Source organism: Theobroma cacao, chromosome 1, assembly GCF_000208745.1.
Source record: "Theobroma cacao cultivar B97-61/B2 chromosome 1, Criollo_cocoa_genome_V2, whole genome shotgun sequence".
Lineage (NCBI taxonomy): Eukaryota > Viridiplantae > Streptophyta > Magnoliopsida > Malvales > Malvaceae > Theobroma > Theobroma cacao.
Window position 1 is genome coordinate 27,195,538 of NC_030850.1, and position 21,707 is coordinate 27,217,244.

The 21,707-nt window shown below is 32.8% G+C and overlaps 1 protein-coding gene across 1 annotated transcript; it reads right to left on the bottom strand.

Annotated features, from left to right (window-relative positions):
* LOC18613129 (protein LIGHT-DEPENDENT SHORT HYPOCOTYLS 3) lies at positions 6,881-8,733 on the bottom strand. The gene has a single exon (XM_018121329.1). It carries the CDS (start codon positions 7,877-7,879, stop codon positions 7,316-7,318), a length of 564 nt encoding a protein of 187 aa, XP_017976818.1. The 5' UTR covers positions 7,880-8,733; the 3' UTR covers positions 6,881-7,315.

Here is a 21,707-nt window from a genome sequence, read left to right on the forward strand (position 1 = left end):
TCCTTAAAGGATCAAACCCAAAGAAAACCCAGGGGCCCGTACGACAAAAGTCTAATAGAAGGGCTTAAAGTGGAAGGGCAGAGGAGAGCGGACCCCATGCACACCCACCGCTTCTTGAGATCTTGACTGGCTGGGGTAGGCCCTCCTTTTTTAAAAAAAAAATTTATAACCAAATATAAATTTCAAAAAGAAAAAACGCAAGCAAGCGCCATGATGGGGACTCGACAACTATCCCGTACGGATCACTCCTAACGAGGCGCGGTAGATCGCACTCCCTGATCCAGACACGTAGACGAATGCATGTGAACGGGGCGGTGAGACAGAGAAACACGAGGATTTGAGAATGTGAGAATTTTATCATTATTATTTTGTTTTATAAGTAGTAATAATTTTGGGGTAAAATTGAAATGAGACTGTAGCCGACATTGGTGACAGGTGTACACGTGGGGTTCGCATGGTTGGTGGGTCCCATCTCTTGTTTCCGTTTTTTCCATTTCTCTATTATTCGTCAAATCGAACGTCCCATCTCATTGACCGTAGAATGCGGGATTCTCGTACGTGTTTTGCCTGGTTTGAATTAATTTCTGGCGTATCCAGCAGCAGCACCACCCTCCAGTTTGCATGTAACTGTAACGTAATCCCAGTGCAATGTACCATCACACATCTACCTACGTGCTGTACAAAATACGTATCTCTCTGTCATGGAATGATTTTGAGCTATTTTCTGTACCAAAATTTTAACGCAATGGGGATTGTCTTCCTGAATGCGGTATGTTTGAGGAAGAGGGCAGATACACTAATTTTAGAGAGATGCGATGTCATTTTCGCCTTTCATGCCAAGAGGTCGTTATCAATGGAAAAGAAAATCTGGCTGTATGCCACTCCCCCCACCATAGTCAATTAGTGCTAGGGAAAGAAATATCGCTTCACTGTTAAAACACATCTTCCTTACTTGACCCACCAGATTTACAATACAGGCTGTTTGACTTGAAAACTTTTATATTTTTTTTTCCTTTGGGGAATTGTTTCCCTATTAGTCGTATACATGAATCAATGTAGACAGACTTAGGACAAGCTACATCGTCCATATATGGGTTGTGCACATAAATATGCAACTGAGAAATATATGATCTCGGCTCAATCTCATGATATGAGCCACGCATATACATGTACATGTCCTCAGTGGAGGGAAGGGGTCAATAGGGGCTCTCGGTCTTTTAAAAATTTTAAAATTTTATAAGCTTTTTTATTGTTTTTAAAGTTCATAGTTTTATTTTTGTTTTTGAAAAAAAATTATAATTTTATCTCCATAAATATTGAAAACATTATTTTCTCCCTCCAAACATGAAATCTTGATTCCGTCATGTCAACTTCACTTTGTATTTGATGTTGATTATGATTGTGAGTCCTTAATTTGATGAAAGTTTTCCAACATATACTAGTAGGATTCTGCATTATTACAAAGGATGACAATACAAAGCAGGATAACGTCTTTGCTAGATGCTGGCTAGGGCAAGTCCAACAAATTTAACTCTTATATGTTTTTTGATATTCCAGTTCGAAAAAAGGGAAAAAAAAAAAGGGGGAAGATTTGACATATCTAGTATCCAGCTTAGCTTATTGCAACTTGCGTTGGAATATGGGTCCCGGCCAAGAAAATGAATTTGATTTCATCCCTTGTCAAACGTGGCCTTGTGATTCTTTATTTTCTCTCTCTAAATGAAGTTTAAGATTAATGCACGGTGCAAGATGAGTTGCTATAAAGTTGTGTGAAATTCGGAACTGTAGAAACGTGAAGGGAGAGCAGTGGGTAGTCGACCTTTGCAGGTGGGGGTTAGCAACTTTTGTTCAGAGAAATAGCATGCAAAAGTATAAATCATAAACTAGTCCTCATGGGGAAGGTAAATTTTGGGCTGACTTACTGCCAACTTTGGCTTCTATTGCCTCATTTTGTACAGTTTGGACTGGTAGTGGTGGATATATTTATATACTTTCTATCTCTCACCTTTAATAATATTCTCTTTGGACTTTGATTTGGCAAGAGAAATTAATTTCCCAAGCCTCAATTGGTTTTTTCGTCCAACGCACCAGTACCTGAGCCAAGTGGGAAAACCACAGTGCACAAAGGCAAAATTCAATGTCTAGATCATCCATCACGGATTAACATGAAAGACCGGTAACAAATTCAGCAAGTTTGCTGATTTATTTAATTACGATCACAAAAATATACCTTTTTTTTTCCTTTTTGACAAATACACATATTTGCACATGTAGTCCTCTGGTGCATACACGCTACTAATTATAACATAAATCAAGATGAAATTTTGTGTGATTGCAATCTTATTGTATAACATTTTTATGGAGATATATTCTAATATGGCATTTGGCTGAAGATCCTCATATGTACCAAGTTGCCCTAGACCATCTAATCAAATTAATTCCAATCTAACATTGAAAAAATTAGATGGGAATTGAGAATGCACGTAGTGAGGTACAAGTATATTAGACGAGACAAACAAGCGTAAATATTCAATACAATAATTTCTGGGAAGGTGCTATAGGCAGGCAATTATATGGAAAAATAAAAAGGAAGATGTAGGATGAGACCCGTTGAAATCAGTAATCAACAAATGCTGCAACACACCACTTTTTTTCTTTTGTCTTCTTCGTTAATCCCATTTTGGAGGAGGAAATAACGGCACGTATAAAACGCTGGTATCCTATTACAGTTATAAATTTATTAGAACCTAACTCTGTGTGTGCGTGTGTATATATATATATATATATATATATATATATATATATATATATATGGCCTACCTAAATTGACAAGCGAAAATAAAAAAAGGCGAGCATATTTTGGTTATGGTCAGTTTCAATGGTANTATAGTATATATATATATATATATATATATATATATATATATATATAGGCTTGAACGTTCTGCACCTTGTGCATGTATGAGCTAGCTCCATCCTACTCACCTCTCTCTCCACAGAAATTAATTTGTAACAACGACCAGGGGTTTAGTCTAATTATCGGTTATCCCTGTTGGAATCATGTTTCCCTCCTCAGACTTACTCATAGATATCGAAAAATCAATTAACATTGTAGTTAGACAACTTTTCTCATTTTTTGGTGAAGCAACATGCACAAATTAAACTTCTTTTCTCTTTTGAATAGCTTTATGTCGATTGTGCAGCTGATCAGTTTGACTTTGATTAGGCAATGAGAGCTCCATTTCTTTCCCTTTTAAATTTTCTCTCTCTCTCATAAAGTGAAACAAAGTTCAAAATCATCATTAACATGTTTTTCCTTTATATTTTTGTTTTCCGCTCCTGTATATATGCATTGGTTCCTCACGAGAATGATGAATATATGATGTAGGAAGTATTCAATAATTCCTGTAATAATAGTTTGTTGGCTTTGTACAAGGGACGCCCACAATTTCATGGTTCAGCCTACTATTTATATGATTAATTTGGTTATTTTTTAGTTAATATATTTGCAATATGCTTATTTGACCGGAATCCCGATCCTTGTCAATTTCTTGCTATAGCATCCGCATTTTTTTTCCTAGCTTTCTAGTCTCTATATATTCCAAGTTTTAAAGACATAAGAAACTCGACTAGTTACAGGAAATTGAAGGGAAAAGCTGTAATCATCATTGGTTGCTAATTAGCCTTTACCTGTAAGCTACGTACACTATACTATGGACAGCAATTTAACAAGAAACCAAACCACTCAAAACTCAATTGAACGAACATGACAAGTCCCTTTTTTCTCTATCTGACTTCCACCTTTCGATTAATTTCGGCACTTTAACCTGTTGGCATTACAAGCACCTCATGAAGTGCTTGTTGGACAAATCTCCTAGCTTATTTTATGTGGACGCGCACTTGATTTCACTAATCAAAAGGATAAGGTACTGATATCAGATGATGTAGCCATTCATAGAATTTATTATTAATCTATTTCTAGTCCTTCCAAATGATTCTTGAAACTGCCATTTTCACTTCTTCACCATTGCATTGCACATGGAGCTAGGTCTACTGCATCAAGAAGTTATTGCTAGCTGACGTTTCCTAAAATTTAGCCATGAAGGTTTTAAGGGAAGGTATGCATCTAACGAATGGACAGCAACAAGACCTAAACTTAACGCTGAGATAGCTGTAGTTATAATACTAAAATGTACAAGGATTCTAGTATATTCATAGTTGGCTTGTACACGCAGCTATATAGTCATTATGGTGCAAGAAAAACAGACAAGTTATAAAATGAAAATATGATTGTATATCAATATGCTAAAAGAGCTAGGAAGAGGGGAAAAAGAAACAATATGCTAAATGCGCTAGAAGAGATGAAAGAAGCATGGTATGAACTCCAACATCCCTTTTATGAAGGATCAAGGGGAAAGCATTGAGTCAATTTATTTCCAAAAATGCGCCCCAACAAGATGAAGAAAAGGGTTATATACTTTTTTTTTTTTGAAAGGCTGAGAGTTGTATTACTTTCAAATGCTTCATTACAAAAACCACCACTCACAGGTAGTAATTGCCACTAAGCCAGATCGGGCCTTAGTTTCCCCACTCTTGCCTAGTTTAATCTTCTGAGCTATATTTGGTGATGGAAATTATATATCTTTCTTGCTCACTCTTTTGTCACTTCACAACATCCGGCAGAAGGAGCAATATTCCTTTTGCATTCCAAGTAAAGTCGCAATGCAGATGGACTTAATTATATATAGAGAGAGAGAGACATACTAATACGCCTATAGAAATTAATTACATGCATAATTAAAATTTTATTCTTGTTAATGATGTGTATTTTCTTAATCCATAGAACACTGACAACCAATCAAGTTAACTTTCAACATTGAGATAAAAAGCATCACAGAAGAATATGAAAATGGATTTAGAAACCATACCATATATAGTACAAGTAGAACCTATATATTAGATTGTATCAGAGCTGTCTGCATGGACATTAGCTAATTACAGAAGTAGTAATTCTTGCTAATAAAGAAAACGATGTTTGATCAACTTCAATACTTCTCCAAAATAAAAAATAAAAAAGTAAACCATCAGTGATTCTACAAGTGCAAATGGTCAGAAAAAGTAAAAACTACATCGCAAAATTTCAATGCGATAGAAAAGCATGATGGAGTAGACCTTGATAGAGAATCCGATAATTTGGTTGAAATAATCAATAGAGAAATTAAATAGGTAGAGATTCCAAATGTGTTGAGAAAGTCATTTCCGCAAGTGTGCAAACAAACTATTCTGCCAAGTTGTTTGTTCTTAAAGATACTAAGGAGGAAGAGGAACAAAAGAGAACCATCTAGCATCCAACTCACCAGACTTCCTAATTTGTTCTTGACTGTAGAATTAATTAGAAAAGGTAGTAACTATAAAGATAGAAATTTAAAATTTCTAGATTAATTATCTATGAGCATTAGCATGAAAGCAAAAACAGAAGGTTAAGTACTGCGGCTGACTCAAACTTAGACATTTCTTATGTTTGGATGATCGAGTTTGGTCATTAAATAACTAAGCTTTCCAAATAGATTTGATATAAAAATTCAATGGCACAATCCCAGATATGTATGAAGACATCAGAAAAGTAATGATTTGTATAGCTTTTTTTATTGCAAACCCTTTGTATTATTTAAAACAAATATTATGACTAATTACATATATATAGTTAACATTAACAATTAATACTAGAGGCCTGCATATATAGGTCATCTCGATCTGCTCTGGCTAAAAGGGAAAAGAAGGTTGTCTTGCATCTATCCTACTTCCCAATATTACTAGTATTCTACCTTTATTGGCTAAAACAGTCCCATTAGGTGCACTTTTTATTTTGTTCACTTGAAGCTTAGAGGCAAATTTCTCAATTATTCTTTAAAGCCAAATGTTAATCACAAAATCCAAAAGGGGATGACCCAACCTTAGGCAATCATAGGTGTCCTGTCGGCCAGATTGATTAAGAAAATTCCTTCTTATATCTTTATTCATGGTTTCTTTGATCTCTCCCCATCTCATTTTATGTTCAACTACATGTATAAGTAATCCTACTTAACATCAATAATGGCAAAGTCTCGGAAGAATTAACAACACCGTCTTTTCTCCACATCAAAGACGTTTAAGTTTCGAATTAAATTTCATTGTTGAAAGGCTCATGTGAGTGTAATTAATTTTACTGACTGCATATTTTCTCTCCCTATAGTTGACAGACTGATCACAAACTGATGACCCGACAAATAAGGGAAGTGTGGAAGATGAATCTCCACAAGTAGAATACATCTATTTAATTAGGGCTAATGATTATATTAAATTATCAGACTATATAAAATGAAAAATCTCGTTAGTTAATTATAAGTGTTTTAAGCTATATATGAACATTGTCTGCCATATTTCTTCATTGAAATGACAGCACCAATGATAGCGCTAGCCAATCAGCACATATATTATAATTGACCATTTTCTGGGCATTAACGAACTTAATTTCAAATTCAAAATCACAGAATTACTAGGGAAGAAAACAATGCTAGTTCTATTAACTAATATCAATCTTTAAAGGTTTGGATGTTGTTCTTAGATTAAGTCCAGAGTCCAGACAGTAAAGCAGTAAAAGTACCAACACAATAAAAGAGAGAAAAAGGGAAGTCAGAAAAAAAAAATGACTAGCAGAGAGAGATGAAAACTGACTACCATCTGCAACAAAGCCATTAAACAACTATAATACTAGACAAATCTGACACATGATCCTCATGTAAAGTTCTTTCGGAGCTCTTAGCAGCAAGGAACTGTATTGCCAGTACCCCATTAAAGAAATGGGAAGAAAATGGGCTTAAAGGGAAGGGAGATACAGATATGAAGACAGATGAAACCTGCAAATATATATGGTTTGGCATACATGAATATTCAAAGTACATAAAAAAACCATGAGCAATTAGATGCTCTCAGTTCCACTTAGGCAACAACTGCTAGTACAATCACTCCTAGAAAGACTTTTGTAGTACTACTATTAGTCCATTACTGATTATACTAACACTGTTTGCATCAAAAGTAGATTCAAGGAATCCCCAAATCGCTAAAACATTACCAGTTTTTTACCACTCTAACAGCAAATAGAAAGCATAGAAAAGTAAAACTACCCTAAAAATATACTGTCTTAAAGACCATATAACTGATGATAAAAGTAAAGAAAACGACCCCACATAAATCAAGCAAGTAGCAACCAGGGAGAAGCATTTACTCATAGTAGAGAGTAAACTGCTTGCATATATGGGGTTTTGTTGATGCATATTTAATTTGCACCTGGTGGTGGTGGCAGAGTTGGGATTTGTTGAGCTGGTGGTCGCTTACGCTTCTTCTTCTCATAGCTAATCCCTCTTGCTTTTGACTGCAAATCACGAACCTCACGAAGATAAAGCCTCACAGCCCGTGCCCCAAATGGGTTTGCTTCAGGTTTTCCTCCATTTTCTTCGAAGGCAGCACGGAGGCGGCCGATGAGAGCATCGAGGCTACCCCAGGCTTGACGGAGTGGGCAAGGGCAAGGGGCTGGCGGGTTCGGGTGGCCGTAGAAGGGGCAGATTGGGGTGTGGACTTTGGTTTTGCCAAATTGGTCGAGGTAGCGAAGGAATTCCAGGACGTGAGCTCCACTGCACCTGGAGAGGGAAAGTGGGGGCCTATGGTTCTTCAGGTACTGGCCAAAGGTGTTCCAGTCACGGCGCTTTTGGTTCTCATAGCGGCTCGAGGTTGAAGATGACGACGGAGAAGATGAGGAAGCAAGTGAAGCGGTACCGTTATTGCTAACGTTAAGGCTGGCGTTTTCGGAGTTGGAGCTATCCATTTCTCGAATTGAATCCATGGAGGGTGCACAGGTTTAATAGCTCTAAAACAGAACGCTCCTTGGATTTTATTAAATTTTGGGGTACAAAAAGACGTGTTGGTGTGTTGCTGATGGGATATTTCTCTCTTCTTTGTTCTTTCGTCCAACTACTTTCGATCTTAACTAGGGTTTCCTTTCCTTTTGGGGTGATGATAAAACACTTTTGAGTGACAATAAGACAGTCTAATATAGACCTAACAAAAGGAAAAGTAAAGAGAGACAGATAGAGCAAAGTTGAAACTGTTGAAGACAAGTGAAGGAACTGAAACTTTTGGTTTGTTATAATTCTTTCAGCTCGCTAGCAGCTAAGTCTACTTTTCTGGCAGACGTCACTGTTGATATGAAAACAACACAGTCAGGAAGAGAAAAAGAGAAATACTTGGTAATAAAGAAGGGAAGACTCCGCTGATCAGTGCTGATTAATGATTGATACATTAGAGAATTTCCATATTTGAGGACATAGAATGGAAATGGAGAGGCAGCCAAAAGAAGAGATTTTGGAGATGAATAGCTTTTATTATGAGTTGGGATAGGGTAGGGATGGGAGAGGGGTTGATGATCTGATGAGATTGATGGGAAGAGAGAGAGAACTCCCCTCTCTCTCTCTTTCTCTCTCAGAAGAGTTTTTCTTTGTTTGGAGCAATACTAGAAAAACTTGAGGTTTTTTTGCAGCAGCAGCTTTGGCTGTAGAGTGGGAATTTTGTTTTTCTGAAACATATTACTAAGTGATTGGATATTTTTGCTAAAAGAAGGTAGAACAAAGAGAGCTCTTTTATCTGTTAATGGGTTTTTATCATTGTTGATGACATTCTTAGAGAGAGAACTCTGGTTAGGGGTTGCGGAAATGTAAAATAAAAATAATAATAATAATAATAAAAACAAAAAAGAGGGTCAGGCAGTAGGTTGGGATGGAGACAGGAAAAAGTTTTGAAGGGTAAAATTTAAGGGAATAACATGATTTTGTTTCTTGAGCCTGTAGTGTGGAATGACAGTTCCTTCTCCATTGACCACAATGCCCTTGGCCTATTTCCCCTTTCTTACCTTTTCTTCGCCCCCTCTATAATAAAACTTTTATTATTTTCTTTTCTGACACTTGCAGTCGGCCCAATTCTCTCTGCAAATTACTCATCTAGGTAATACTTTAACTCATTTAATTTTGTTTTTGTGCTGCTTTTGCAAAGGGTATTATTTAGTTATTTAACACAACATTCTTCATTAATTTTATGCAAAAATCTTGTAAACAGTTTCCTTTTGATTTTCTTAACCCCATTTTGAACACCTGATCATGCAGCCCCCCTTGCCTCTCACAAGGACTGATCAACTATCTACTAATTAGCCGCATGATCAACATTATCTTCTAACTATTTTTGTACGAACTTATTTACAAGTGTTACAAGCCAAAAAGAAATTAAATGCAAAATATTGAAATGTTAAAAAATATTCTAGAAGAACACAAACCATGGTTATTAGGTCCTGTTATGATCGTTGTTCCAAGATTTCAACTTCTTGGCAAAAGCCACCATGAATTCCCTCTAGTAACCACTTTAACTATTATAAGAACTTTCACTCAGCTCATAATAACTTTTATTTATTGTTTATATAATTTAAATTTTAGCATGACATTACAAACACATGCATATATACCAGCTTCTACTTTTAATCATCTCTTCAATATTTATAATAATGACACTAATAATAATAACAACCGACTAGTAAATATGACATCTTGAATTCAAATATGAGTATTTAATTATTGAAGTGTAATATTTATTTATTATTAATAAAATAAAGGTTTTGTATGTACCTTTTCTACAAAAAAATCTTGTTAAAGAAAACCGAATGTTGTGCTTCATACATTTCACAGGGTAAGCACAAAGTAGGAAGGAAAATAAAGGAAGAAATCAGTGCAAAATGAATAAATTTTGCATGTTATAGTTTCTTAGAAAGGCGTAAGAATATTTAAGTGGTAAAACGTTTGTTTTTAGTTTTCGTAAAATAAATAGAAAAAAAAGATTTGATTGTTTGGATTTTTTTTTTTTAAAAAGATAAATAAAATAGAATGATTGAGTGTTAGTATTATCAAATGGGGGCTTGGGCCTTGTAGTAAATTGGTGCAAATTGGTCCAAAAGCAAATTGACAAAAACCCACGACGATATGGAAACTGAGATTGGAGGAGGCCACGAATAAATTGACAGCTTTTTACTGTAAATTCATACATGGTTTTCTTCCACTATATATGCCAATGCCACCACCCCATACATCTCCTTCAAAAAAGACAAAATTTAATAAACCAAATGAAAAGAGAATAGAGAATAAATATAGAGCCATCACTAATTCTCTGCTTGCAAGACCTTAGAGTTAAAAATGTGCAAAGTGAAATGAATAGTTTATTAAATTTTAAGCATATTCTTTTTGGCACATATTAAATTATTAATGTTTCATATTTGATATGATGCAGTAGCCCATCTGCTGCTAAAATCATAAAGATTAGCATAACCAGAAAATTTTTGAAAGTTTGTAAAGTTAAACCTTTATAGAAATGTGTGATTTGTTGACATTCATTTCAAGCAAAAGGAGGACATGGGGCAGTAACTTCGATACAGCTACTTGTACTAGGAACTAGAGGAATGTAATTGGCCCAAATCATTGCAACAAACATTTCAATCCTTTTGTGAAATCTTCAGTAACAAATAAAATTTTCCTTATAAATCTCTATAAATTAAGCATGGGAAATGCTACAACTTAAACTTGAAATCTAAGCTCTAAAAGCTGAGAATCTTTTTTTGTGAATTATTTTTGAAAGATTCAAAAGGAAATATTATATTTTAAATATAGGATAGATCTTGACTCATCTCATCCTTAAAAATATAAATATAGATGATACATTTGATAACCTTTCTTTTAATCTTAATGAATATGCATGCACTTAACTTCCTCCTTTCCATTAATGATATCAAAGCTAATAGTTCATTCAGAAATAAATAAATAAATAAATATATATGTACTAGTTATTTTAAACTTCATTGCTTGAAATTTAGAGACGAGGAAATTGAACCGCAACTGCTGTAGATAGAATCATGACCCTTCATTGACATATAATTAATAATCCAATTGATTTACAATGAATGTTCACTTAAAGAATTATGAAAATTAAAATTTTGGTTGAAGTGAAAAGTGCTGTAAATATGTTCTTTCACATTTTCTCTTCACAAAGAGATGAAACAAAGGCAATTGCTTCTTACATTGCTGAAATTATCAGCATTGGTATTTTTAATTATTCGTACATAGAGGGTTTTCTTTCTTTTTTTTTTTCTTAATTGTTCCCCATGATGAGGACTTATTGCTGGTAAAAATATATTCGTTTATTATCAAGAAAAAGATTTTTATCAATATAGACGTCTACTAGAATTTCAATATAGGACACCAATGCTTACTCATTAAAGGGGAAAAAAGAGAAAGAAAGGGGTTTTAAGTTGAAATCATACGGCGTGAATGTCTAGAATGAACAAACCCGAAGGACAATGAATGAGCCTCACATAAATTGCATTCATTCGAAGCTATTGCAAGGTGTAAGGCTACATTTACAAAGATAGGTCGTAAGGAACAGTACTAGACAAGAAAAGGAAAAAGTAAATGTTGCTCCCTCGAGGAAAGGAAATATTTTTAATTTCTATTATTGTACTTGCAGTTCTCGTAAATATTATTGGCAAGCTCCCTCTCCAAGCAGAAAAAAAAAACAAAATTATATGTCCAAATGAAATAAACATGTATTAAATAAAGTGATTAGCTCCATGATTGGTGCTTATATTATTCTGTTTTTCTGTTAGGTAAAAACGCAAGACGAATTGCAAAGCCCATGAACGCCCATATTTTAGGGAATCATATCTTCATTCACTATTTTAGTCATCGTCCTTGCCCCAAGACATAGTCCTTGCCCCCCACCATGATTTGATATAGTTTATTTTATGTGTACCGGCATTTATTTTTTCCATTGCACGAGAATTAAACTGAGTTATGAGTGCTTACTATTTCCTCAGTTTTATAAATTTAAAATCGCATCAAATCATCAAAATCATGCTACTTGAAATATAAAGAGAGATGCAAAATGTATCTCTATGACATAAAACGTTATATAAAATTGAGGTATTTATAGTGTGACAATATCTCCAATTTAACCCTAAACTCTAAACCCTAAATCTTATGATGCAAATGTATAACTATTAAGGGATGAATTGATCATTGAAATTGGGCAGAAGATGTTATCATTCAAAAGCTAACCACGTGTTTGCTTGGCTCATCCTATAAAACATGTATGTTTATATTTGTTTTATATGCATGAATCTTGTTTAAACTAATTAGTAACCGAATTGAGCTCCTACCACAAGTGCTTTAGGGAAATGGGTTTTGGAGGAGGGGGACAGACAAAGGGAACCACGATGGATCTATTGATAACTTTTATTGGGGGTGTCCAACCAAATATGGTAAAAACATATCATGTGGCAGGGTTCATATCACAAATTTGGATGTGATAGTAATGGACCCAGAGACATATTGCCTCAGTTTCAAATGTTACAATACCATATAAAGGCATCATAAAAAACTATGATGTCATGTCAAATGAGAAGAAAATTGTTGATTGCTTGTAGTTAATACATATAATCATGTAATAGTAGTATCCAATAATAGGTGGACTAGGAAACTGTGAACTCCTTTTATGTTAGCCAACTGACCTTTCCAAGGCCCCGGCCCCTATGTGTTTAATGTCCAAAGTGAGGACAGGTGAAACAGGAGCTAAGGTAGTTGAGACACATGCACCATTATTGGAAACTTATAAATGACCTAAACTATTCAAAGCATGTGATTGTGCTTGAGCCCGCTTTTATTGTGAAAAAAAAAAGACCAACATGCAAGATGCAAGAGTGTCAAATCCATGCCAAGGCAAAGGCCTTCATTCCTCGGGTAGGTTTCACTCTATTTTCCCTTGATCTCAAAATCTCTACCGATGATCTCTATATGCCGCAAATGCACGGGAGACTTGATCAAATTCTTGATCCCAAACAAGAGCATATTGGTCTGAAGAGTTAGAGGATGCACCTTGCAAATTATTTTTGCAAAATTTTATATATGTATAATAAATTATATTTATCTAGGTTTATTATAGCAGAAATTTAGAGTGCACTAAGATTTTCCTCTTTTTTATAACTCTATAATGAGTAAGAAATTTAATATTTTTCTAAATAGGAGAAGAGATCTAGTCTTCTCTTTATTTAATGAATCTCCAGTGCTACCTGTAATGGAATTCAATATTTCCTACATAGAACTACACTATTAAGCCTACATATAATATTGGAGTCTAACCTACTTTATTTCAATTATATTCTAAACTATAATATTATTTCATTATTATAACCAAATTAATTTAGTCTAATTGCAATAAGAAAAAAAATAACTGAATAATATAAATGCACAATTTAATTATTTAAAAAAATCTATAGAAATAATTACTCTAGGTCCACGTATATATTGTTCAAATAATGATAATGTCAGTAATTAAATAAAAAGGATAAATGAAAATTCCATATAGAGTACCCTAGTACTCCTCCTTGGGTGTTTTTCTTAAATGGATCGGCTGGTCAACTCTACATTCAGTTAGCAGGAGATATTTAGACGGTACATAACTCTCATGCCCATGTCCAAGGGATAAAAGAAATAGGTCACCTTAGAGACATTTCTTAAGTCAAGCTGAACCAATTGTTTGAACCGTATCCCAACAAATTACCACATACATGAACATTCAGAATTAAGTTTTGAATAGGAGAAAATAAGAGTGCCGCTCACCAAGTCATTGGCTAAATAATTTATTTTTATTCAAAGACAAAATACTACATAATATTGCAAAGACATAATACTTAAAAATTTTGAATTATTTAAAAAAATTTAAATAAACCTTTTATTGTTGTCTTACTTTCAATCAAATTTTTATTTATTTATTTTGAGTCAAATAAATCCTTATCAATAGTGATTTTTTTTTAAATAACATATTTCATTGAGAAAGGCAAAGTCACACCAATCAGTGAGGACTCCACATAGGAACACAAGAGCTGTACACAAAGTATAGACAACACATCTAAAAAAGCATGACTCCCAAACAACAAGAAGGAGCTTTATGCTAGATACAAAAAATAAAGACATAATATTTAAAAAAACTCCTAAACTATTCAAGAAAATTCAAATAAACTCTTATACTTTTATTTTGTTCAATCAAACCTTTGTTTCTTTATTTTGATTCAAATAAACTTTTATAACTAATAATTGATTTAGTCAAAATACTATTTATCATTTTACGTCTTGTGACGCTGATATATCATGCTAACATATCATAATTAATGATGATGTGGTATGTTGACATATTATAATTGATGATGATATAACATACTAATTTGGTATGATATAACATGACCATATAGTATTTTTCATTCTATACTTCAACACTATATCAGTGTCATATGAATATAAACTAACAATTGACATTTTGACTAATACCAATTAATCAATCATTAGTCATAAAGGCTTATTTGACCCAAAATAAAAGTATAAAGACTTGATTGAATACAATAAAAAATAGAGCTTACTCCAATTTTCTTAAATAATTTAGGATTTATTTGAGCATTATGTCAAAAATAAAACACAAATCAGAACAAGGAAAAAACAAATAAATCAAAGTGATAACAACTCAAAATCCCACCTGAGACAAATAAAATAAGGTAACGCCAAAAGCACTAGATCTTTAGAAACCAAAAAGGCAAAGAATGCTTAAATGTAAACTCTCAGAAGATCAACTAGCTGATCCACACTAGTCTTAGCAAGATGATTAGCCAACTTGTTTCCTAATTTAGGAATGTCCACAACAGGCCATGTAGGAACTCTCTTCTTCATACAGTTAATCAAGTTAATGATGCTTTTCAAATGCCAAGGAGTAAGAGATGAATGGTTGGATAGGGATGGACTCAGGAATTTTTCTAAATGGTATCATATTCAAGAGTAAGACTTGAATTTTTGGAGAGCAAAAGTAGTTTAGATTTTGACTTTTTTTAATAAAATCTTAAATTTTAGAAGGAAATTTGTTTTTTCTTTCATGTTGTATTTAAATATTAGTATATAAATTATTTTTTGATAAATCTACTCTAACTTGGAGTCTTTGACCCCCACCTCCCTACAAAATTGTAAAAGAATTAGTGGATTTAATAGCATCATTAACTACACAAAACTTTAACATAAGTAATATAACAAGTAGAAAATTTTAACACTTTTAGTGGTGTCATGACACCACTTATCTAATGGTAAGTCCACCCCCAGTTGGACTACCAGCATTAGCAAAATCTGACTCGAGAATCAACTCATGAGAAGAAGCCCAAGTAATAGCGGCAAAGAAAGTGAAAACTTCCTTAATGGCCATGAGCTCCGCAAGATCAAAATCAACAATGCCTAAAGATTTAAAAATACAAAATTTTCACACATCCACCATCGTCTCTCATTGCTCCGACAATTCTAGATTCGTTCGAACAACTCCTGGTCGCACCATCAACACTAAACTTCATATTACCACTCCTAAGTCTAACCCAATCAAGTACATGCTTTTCTTTTGTCTGTTCAATCCGAGCTTTAGCATAAGAAGACTTTCTCACAATATCCAAAAGAGAAGGATTTTCCGTATGCTATTAGGCCTTAGCGCACCACTCAACCCACAGCTTCACAGTGTCAAAAATTTGGTAAATGTCCCATAACTTGTCATTAAAAATAATATCATTCCTATGGAGCTAAATTAGCCAAAATATCACACAAAAAGCCATACGCCAAATGAGATAACCCTTGCCACTTTTGAAGTAGCCATTCCAAGCAAGAAAAAAAGCTTTCATATTTCCAAGTAAAACCCATTTAAAGCCCCAAGCATCAATCCAAGAGGACCAAACTTTCCAACTCTCATGACATCAAAGATAGAAATGATCGACAGAATCAATCTCTTTATTGCACAGGACACAAAAAGTCATGTTATTGCTAATTAAACCCCTTCTTAATTAGGAGCTCACCCTTGATTGCAACTTTCCCCATCAAGACTTGCCAACTGCAATCTTTAATTTTAGGCAGGACAAGATTAAACCACACCATTTCCCAAAGATTTTGTTCATTCCCAAGATCACCAATCACAATACAATAGAAGGATTTGGGAGAATACAAACCACTGGAGCTCCCTTTCCAAATAATTGTCCCCTCATGACTAATTGATTCATTGTTTTTAATCAAAATGATACTTGTTAGTTTATATCACATGATACTAGTGTTGTATGTTGATATGTCATGGTAGATGATGATGTGGCATGATGACATGATCACATAATATTTTTCACCATTTATATTAACGTCATATGAAATAAAAAATGACAAATGATATTTTAATTTACTGTAGTTAATCAACCGTTAATTATAAAGGTCTATTTGACCTAAAATAAAAATAAAAGGAATTGATTGAATGTAATAAAAGAATAAAAAAAATTTAAAATTTTTTTAAATAATTTTCTAAAAAATTATGCCTATTATACCTATGCCATAGGACATCTACATTATAAAAATGTTATCTCATGAAAGAAAATCTTACATCCATATGTAAATAATTAATACAAAAAATTGTAAAATCAATATTAACTATGAAATTTACGATTGACATGCAATATCTCGCATTATTATTTTACATGTAGCAGTTTAATTTGGTAAAAGATTAATTGATTCAGAACAAGAAAGAGTAACAAAGTCCTATTCCAATTCTCTGCATCACAGTCATTCCAAGTCCAAGAGGTAAAGAGAATTTAAATTTGGATTAAGCATTATAAATGCTGGATAAAATATTTTATTAGGCTCCACAATAATGAGTGGATTGTTCTTGTCATTTCAGATTGCCCATTGCCTGCCAGTAGGCAGGAAAATTCTTATCCAACCCTCCAAAATCAAAATCCGGGCAAAGGGGGGCAAGAGAAACAAAGAAGCTGCCCGCATTTTCCTTGAGAAAAGTAAAGTACAATATTTTCGGAGATATATGCGCATATTATTATATGTTTGCCTCAAGCAAATCATATCTTTAGAAATCTTTATTTAGAGAATATATAATTAATAAAATTCTTTCCTGATTTGTGAATCCAAAATATTAAAATGTTAATGCTTTTGGAACACATGGTGGCGTAGATAGCCAATTAACGAAAGAAGACAACTGAAACTCTAGTTTTTCACTAGCTTTTTAGTCAGATGAAATCTTTGTCTAACAATTCTTTTATTAGTAGTGGCGTGTGCCATGCACGTGCCCATTGCCTTATTCTTGTAGAAAAAGAGAAAACATACTTCCCTTTCGGTTCTTGAGATCTTAAAACAATTCTATATATATTTGTGTTGCTGTGATTTATTTTTTAAGTCAAATTAATATCCCTATTTAATCATATGATCCAAATTTAATAAGATTATGGATGCAAGAATGTTACCGTTTCTGATTTTTGCACACATCTTGTTTTTCTGTTGCATTTTATTTAATTTTTTTAATTTTCTTTCTCTACCTTTGCCTTGAATATTTCTCTAGCAATCTTATTTGTTTTAGTATTAAAAAAATTGTTCCATATTCAGCCAAAGAAATTAAAGAAAAGACTATATCAACAAATTTTTATCTTTATGAATTTAGAGATTAAGTTTAGTGGTTTTTTAGGGTAAAATACACCCATCCCTTAAATTTTAATTGAAATTCCTTATGAATTCATTAGTTTTTGAAATGGACACTCCACTTGAAGAGTGCAAACACCGTTAACAGAGATTATGAAAAAACTAAAATGCCTTTTTCTTCTTTATCAATTTAAAAATTATTATATTATTTTTTGAAAAAAATAAAAAAAATAGAGAGCACCGATCCTTAACAAAGGAGAACACTGGTCGGTGCTCCCAAGGGAGGGAAGCACTAGATCTGGTGCTCCCTTGGAACCTCGATTGGGCTCCCCAAATGGGGAGCTTTTTTTAAAATTAATAAAAAAAATAAAATTATATAATAGTAATTTTAAAAATTAATCAAGGATAAAATTATCTTTTAACCCTTATCATGTCATCAAACTGATAGAAACACTAACGGTTGACTAATAGCTAGACCTACGTGACCAGCAAAAAATATTTTTTGGAGACAGTGCTCATTTTGCAAACTAATGGACCTTTGTGCAATTTCGATCAAAACTTAGAGAGTGAGGGTATATTACCTTCTTTTTTATGATAATAAGTGTGTAGTAAGAGAAAATTTGTTATCCAATTATAAGATGTCACATGTCAAAATTAGTAAATTGAAGAACATTTTCAAAGATGAATTAATTACCTTCATATGGACTTGAAGACATCATTTAAGATAGTCATATAATTAATTATAAAATAATTAATTTATTGGCTAATTATCTTAAACACACATATTTGCACTAATAAATATTTACCTATTGGTTATCCAATTTATCCTTAAATAAATCAAGATAATTTAAAAGTAATATTTAAATTTGATCAATTAAAATTTATCTGTTGGTCATCTAATTTATCTCTAAATAAATCAAAATAATTTAGAGATAAAATCAAAATTTGGTCATCCATTATGAATTTATTTGTAAATATCCATTATGTTAGATTTAAATGTAGATTAGATTTGATTAAGATTAGAATTTAATCAATCCATCTAATCTCTTAGTATTATCTTTATCTTGTAAATTCTATCTAGATAAGGAGACATTAGCCTATAAATAGGCCCTCACTTCATTTGTAAATACACACTTGAATAAGATCTTTTTACTCTCTTTAAATACCTTCTTTTATAGTTGTTTTTTAAAGTTATATTTCATAACATGTTATCCGCAAGATTCCATAATTTCTCAAACTTTGATATCATTTAGCTTCTCATCATTATCTCAAAGTCAAAGTTCATTTTTTTTCCAGTATTTTTTTTTTAATTGTTGTCTATGGTCGCTTTATTGTTTTTTCAATAATTTAACAATTTATAATAAGTCAATTTCTAATTTTATATTAATTATTTTTCATCAGCCAATTTATTGTTTTACTTACCAATAACAATATTTTGTGTAATGCTAACATCTATGCTTAACTTTTAAGTTATCACCATGTCAAATCTTACAAAGCTTGAATTTGTGGCCCTTGATATTACTAGCTAGAACTATCTATCTTGGATTCTAGATGTTGAAATCCATTTAGATACTGTGGGTCTTAAAGACATAACCAAAGAAGAAAATAAAACATTCAATTAGGATAAGGCAAAAGCAATGGTTTTCCTTTGCCATTGTCTCAATGAAGGGTTAGAAATTAAGTATCTCACAATGAAATATCCAATCAATCTTCAGAAAAGTCTAAAAGAAAGATATGACTACCAAAAAAATAGTAATTCTGCCCCAAAGCTCATTATGATTGAATGCATCTGCGATTGCAGGGTTTTAAAATTGTAAGTGAGTATAACTCAATAATATTTAGAATTAGTCCAAACTAAAATTGTATAGAGAAAAAGGTGACTGATGCTAATATGTTGAAAACAATATTCTTTACTTTTCATGCCTCAAATGTGCTCTTGTAGTAGCAATACCGTGAAAAAGGTTTTAAGAAATACTTTGAATTGATTTCATGTCTTCTGGTGGCTAAGAAAAATAAGGAGTTATTGATAAAAAATTATGAATTTCATCCAACCTAGTTCTGCTCCATTTCCTAAAGTGAATGCAACATCATTTAAAAATTATAGTTGTGGTCGTGGTCGTAATCATGGTCATAGTCGTGGACGTGGAAAGGGTCGCCATAATTATCGCAATCATGGTGGTTACATTAATTATTATTTTGATAATAAGAACACCCACTAAAAATGAATGAATAGTGAAGAGATACAAGAAAATGACCATTGATCATGCCTTTGTCGTACGCTAAAATATATTGTTGAACTTTATCAAGCATCACTGAAAGATAAATGAAAAAATATCGAAAAAAATTCTGTTCAAGATGATAGCCAAGTTGATACAATACATTTAGATGTTGCTGATTTTTTACCCACTTTGAAGGACGAATTGATTATTTGATTGTTGATGGAAATCCCAAGAATAAATTTCTTAAATAGTTTATTGATGTGTTTTGGTATAACTCTATTATAAAATTGGTATGTTTTAGAATAACTTTATTAAGAAGTTGTTGTGTTCTAGTATAAGTCTATTAAGAAATTTTTTTTATTTTATATTTAATGTTCTCTTATGTCAACTTGTAAGTTTCTTACTATATATATTATTTTATTAAAAAGAATATGGATATTCATCTTGTTGGATCCAAGATCAATGATAGAGATATATGTCTAATAGACAGTGTTACAATGCACACTATATATAAAGACAAGAAATATTTTTCACTCTTAACAATGGAAGAAGTCAATGGAAGAAGTCAATGTCAATACAATATTTAGTAGTACAAGATTAATTGAAGGCTCTAAAAGAGCCAATATTTCACTACTTCTAAGAACAAAGTTTATCATAAAAGATTCATTATTTTCTACTAAGTTTCAAAGAAATTTATTAAGTTTTTAAGATATTCATCTAAATGGATATCATATTGAGACAATGAATGAAAGAGACACTTAATATCTTTATATTACATCTATTTGTCAGCTCTATTAGTTTTTGATGATAATAAAACATTCCCATTCATTTATGTCTAATATCTCTACTTGAGTGTGCAGGACAAAAATTGTATGCAAATAATTAATAAATCATTCAAATGCACATATCAAAGAGCAAAGGAATAAGGAAGTCACAATTGATCAACAAGACAGAATCCCCTTAGTCGATTAATAAGGAGTTAGTCAGCTAAAATTCAAATCAGAAGTTGGCGAGCTGAAGAGTATTGAAAGACAGAACCAACTTAGTCGACTCAGTGCACACTGTCAGAAACTAGGAATAGAAGACAGAGACGACTTAGTCGACTAAGATATCGGTAAGTCGACAAAGAGCATTTTGCCAAAAAATTTGAATTGCATACTAGAAGATAGATTAACGGCCAGAACTGCAACAAAACTATTTCCAACGGTCAAAAACTGTCTAACTCACTTTAGAGATGATTTTTCTAGTATAAAAGAGGGTTCTAACAACGAGAAATGTATGAATGCTTCCAAGAACACAAAAAAAGCTGAAAAACCTATAAATACTCTCTACTCATTTACTGCACTCAACTCCTATCTTTGTAATTGTGATTTGCACTTCACTTTGTACCACTTAGATCAACTGTGTAATCATAGGTACACTCTTATCACTTATCTTCTTTTATTCTCAAAGTGAGCGAGTCACTCTAAGGGATTGATTCAAGCTAGGATTGCTTGATTGAGCATAGGTTCTAACTCAGCCTTGAAAAATTAAGTGTTCGATTTTAGTTGATCCCGATAAAAACTATTGTGAAAGGTTTTGACTGAGCTTGGTAAAAGTCATTGTAAAAGCTTGGTGAAAGCTTGTGAATTTCACCATTCATAGTGGATTAGTTTGGAAAATCCTTGGTTGAATAATCAAGGTAGTGGATGTAGGTCTTGGATCGAACCACTCTAAATTCCTGCGCATTGTCTACTCTGTTTTTATTTTCGTTGCTTTTCAAATTAGTTCCTCATCTAGCCAAGAGCCAAAAAGTGCTATTCACCCCTCCTCTAGCACATTTATTTGGGACCAACACTATTATCTTGAGTAAAAAATGTGTATTGAAGAAATTACTTACTTTGTCCTCTAA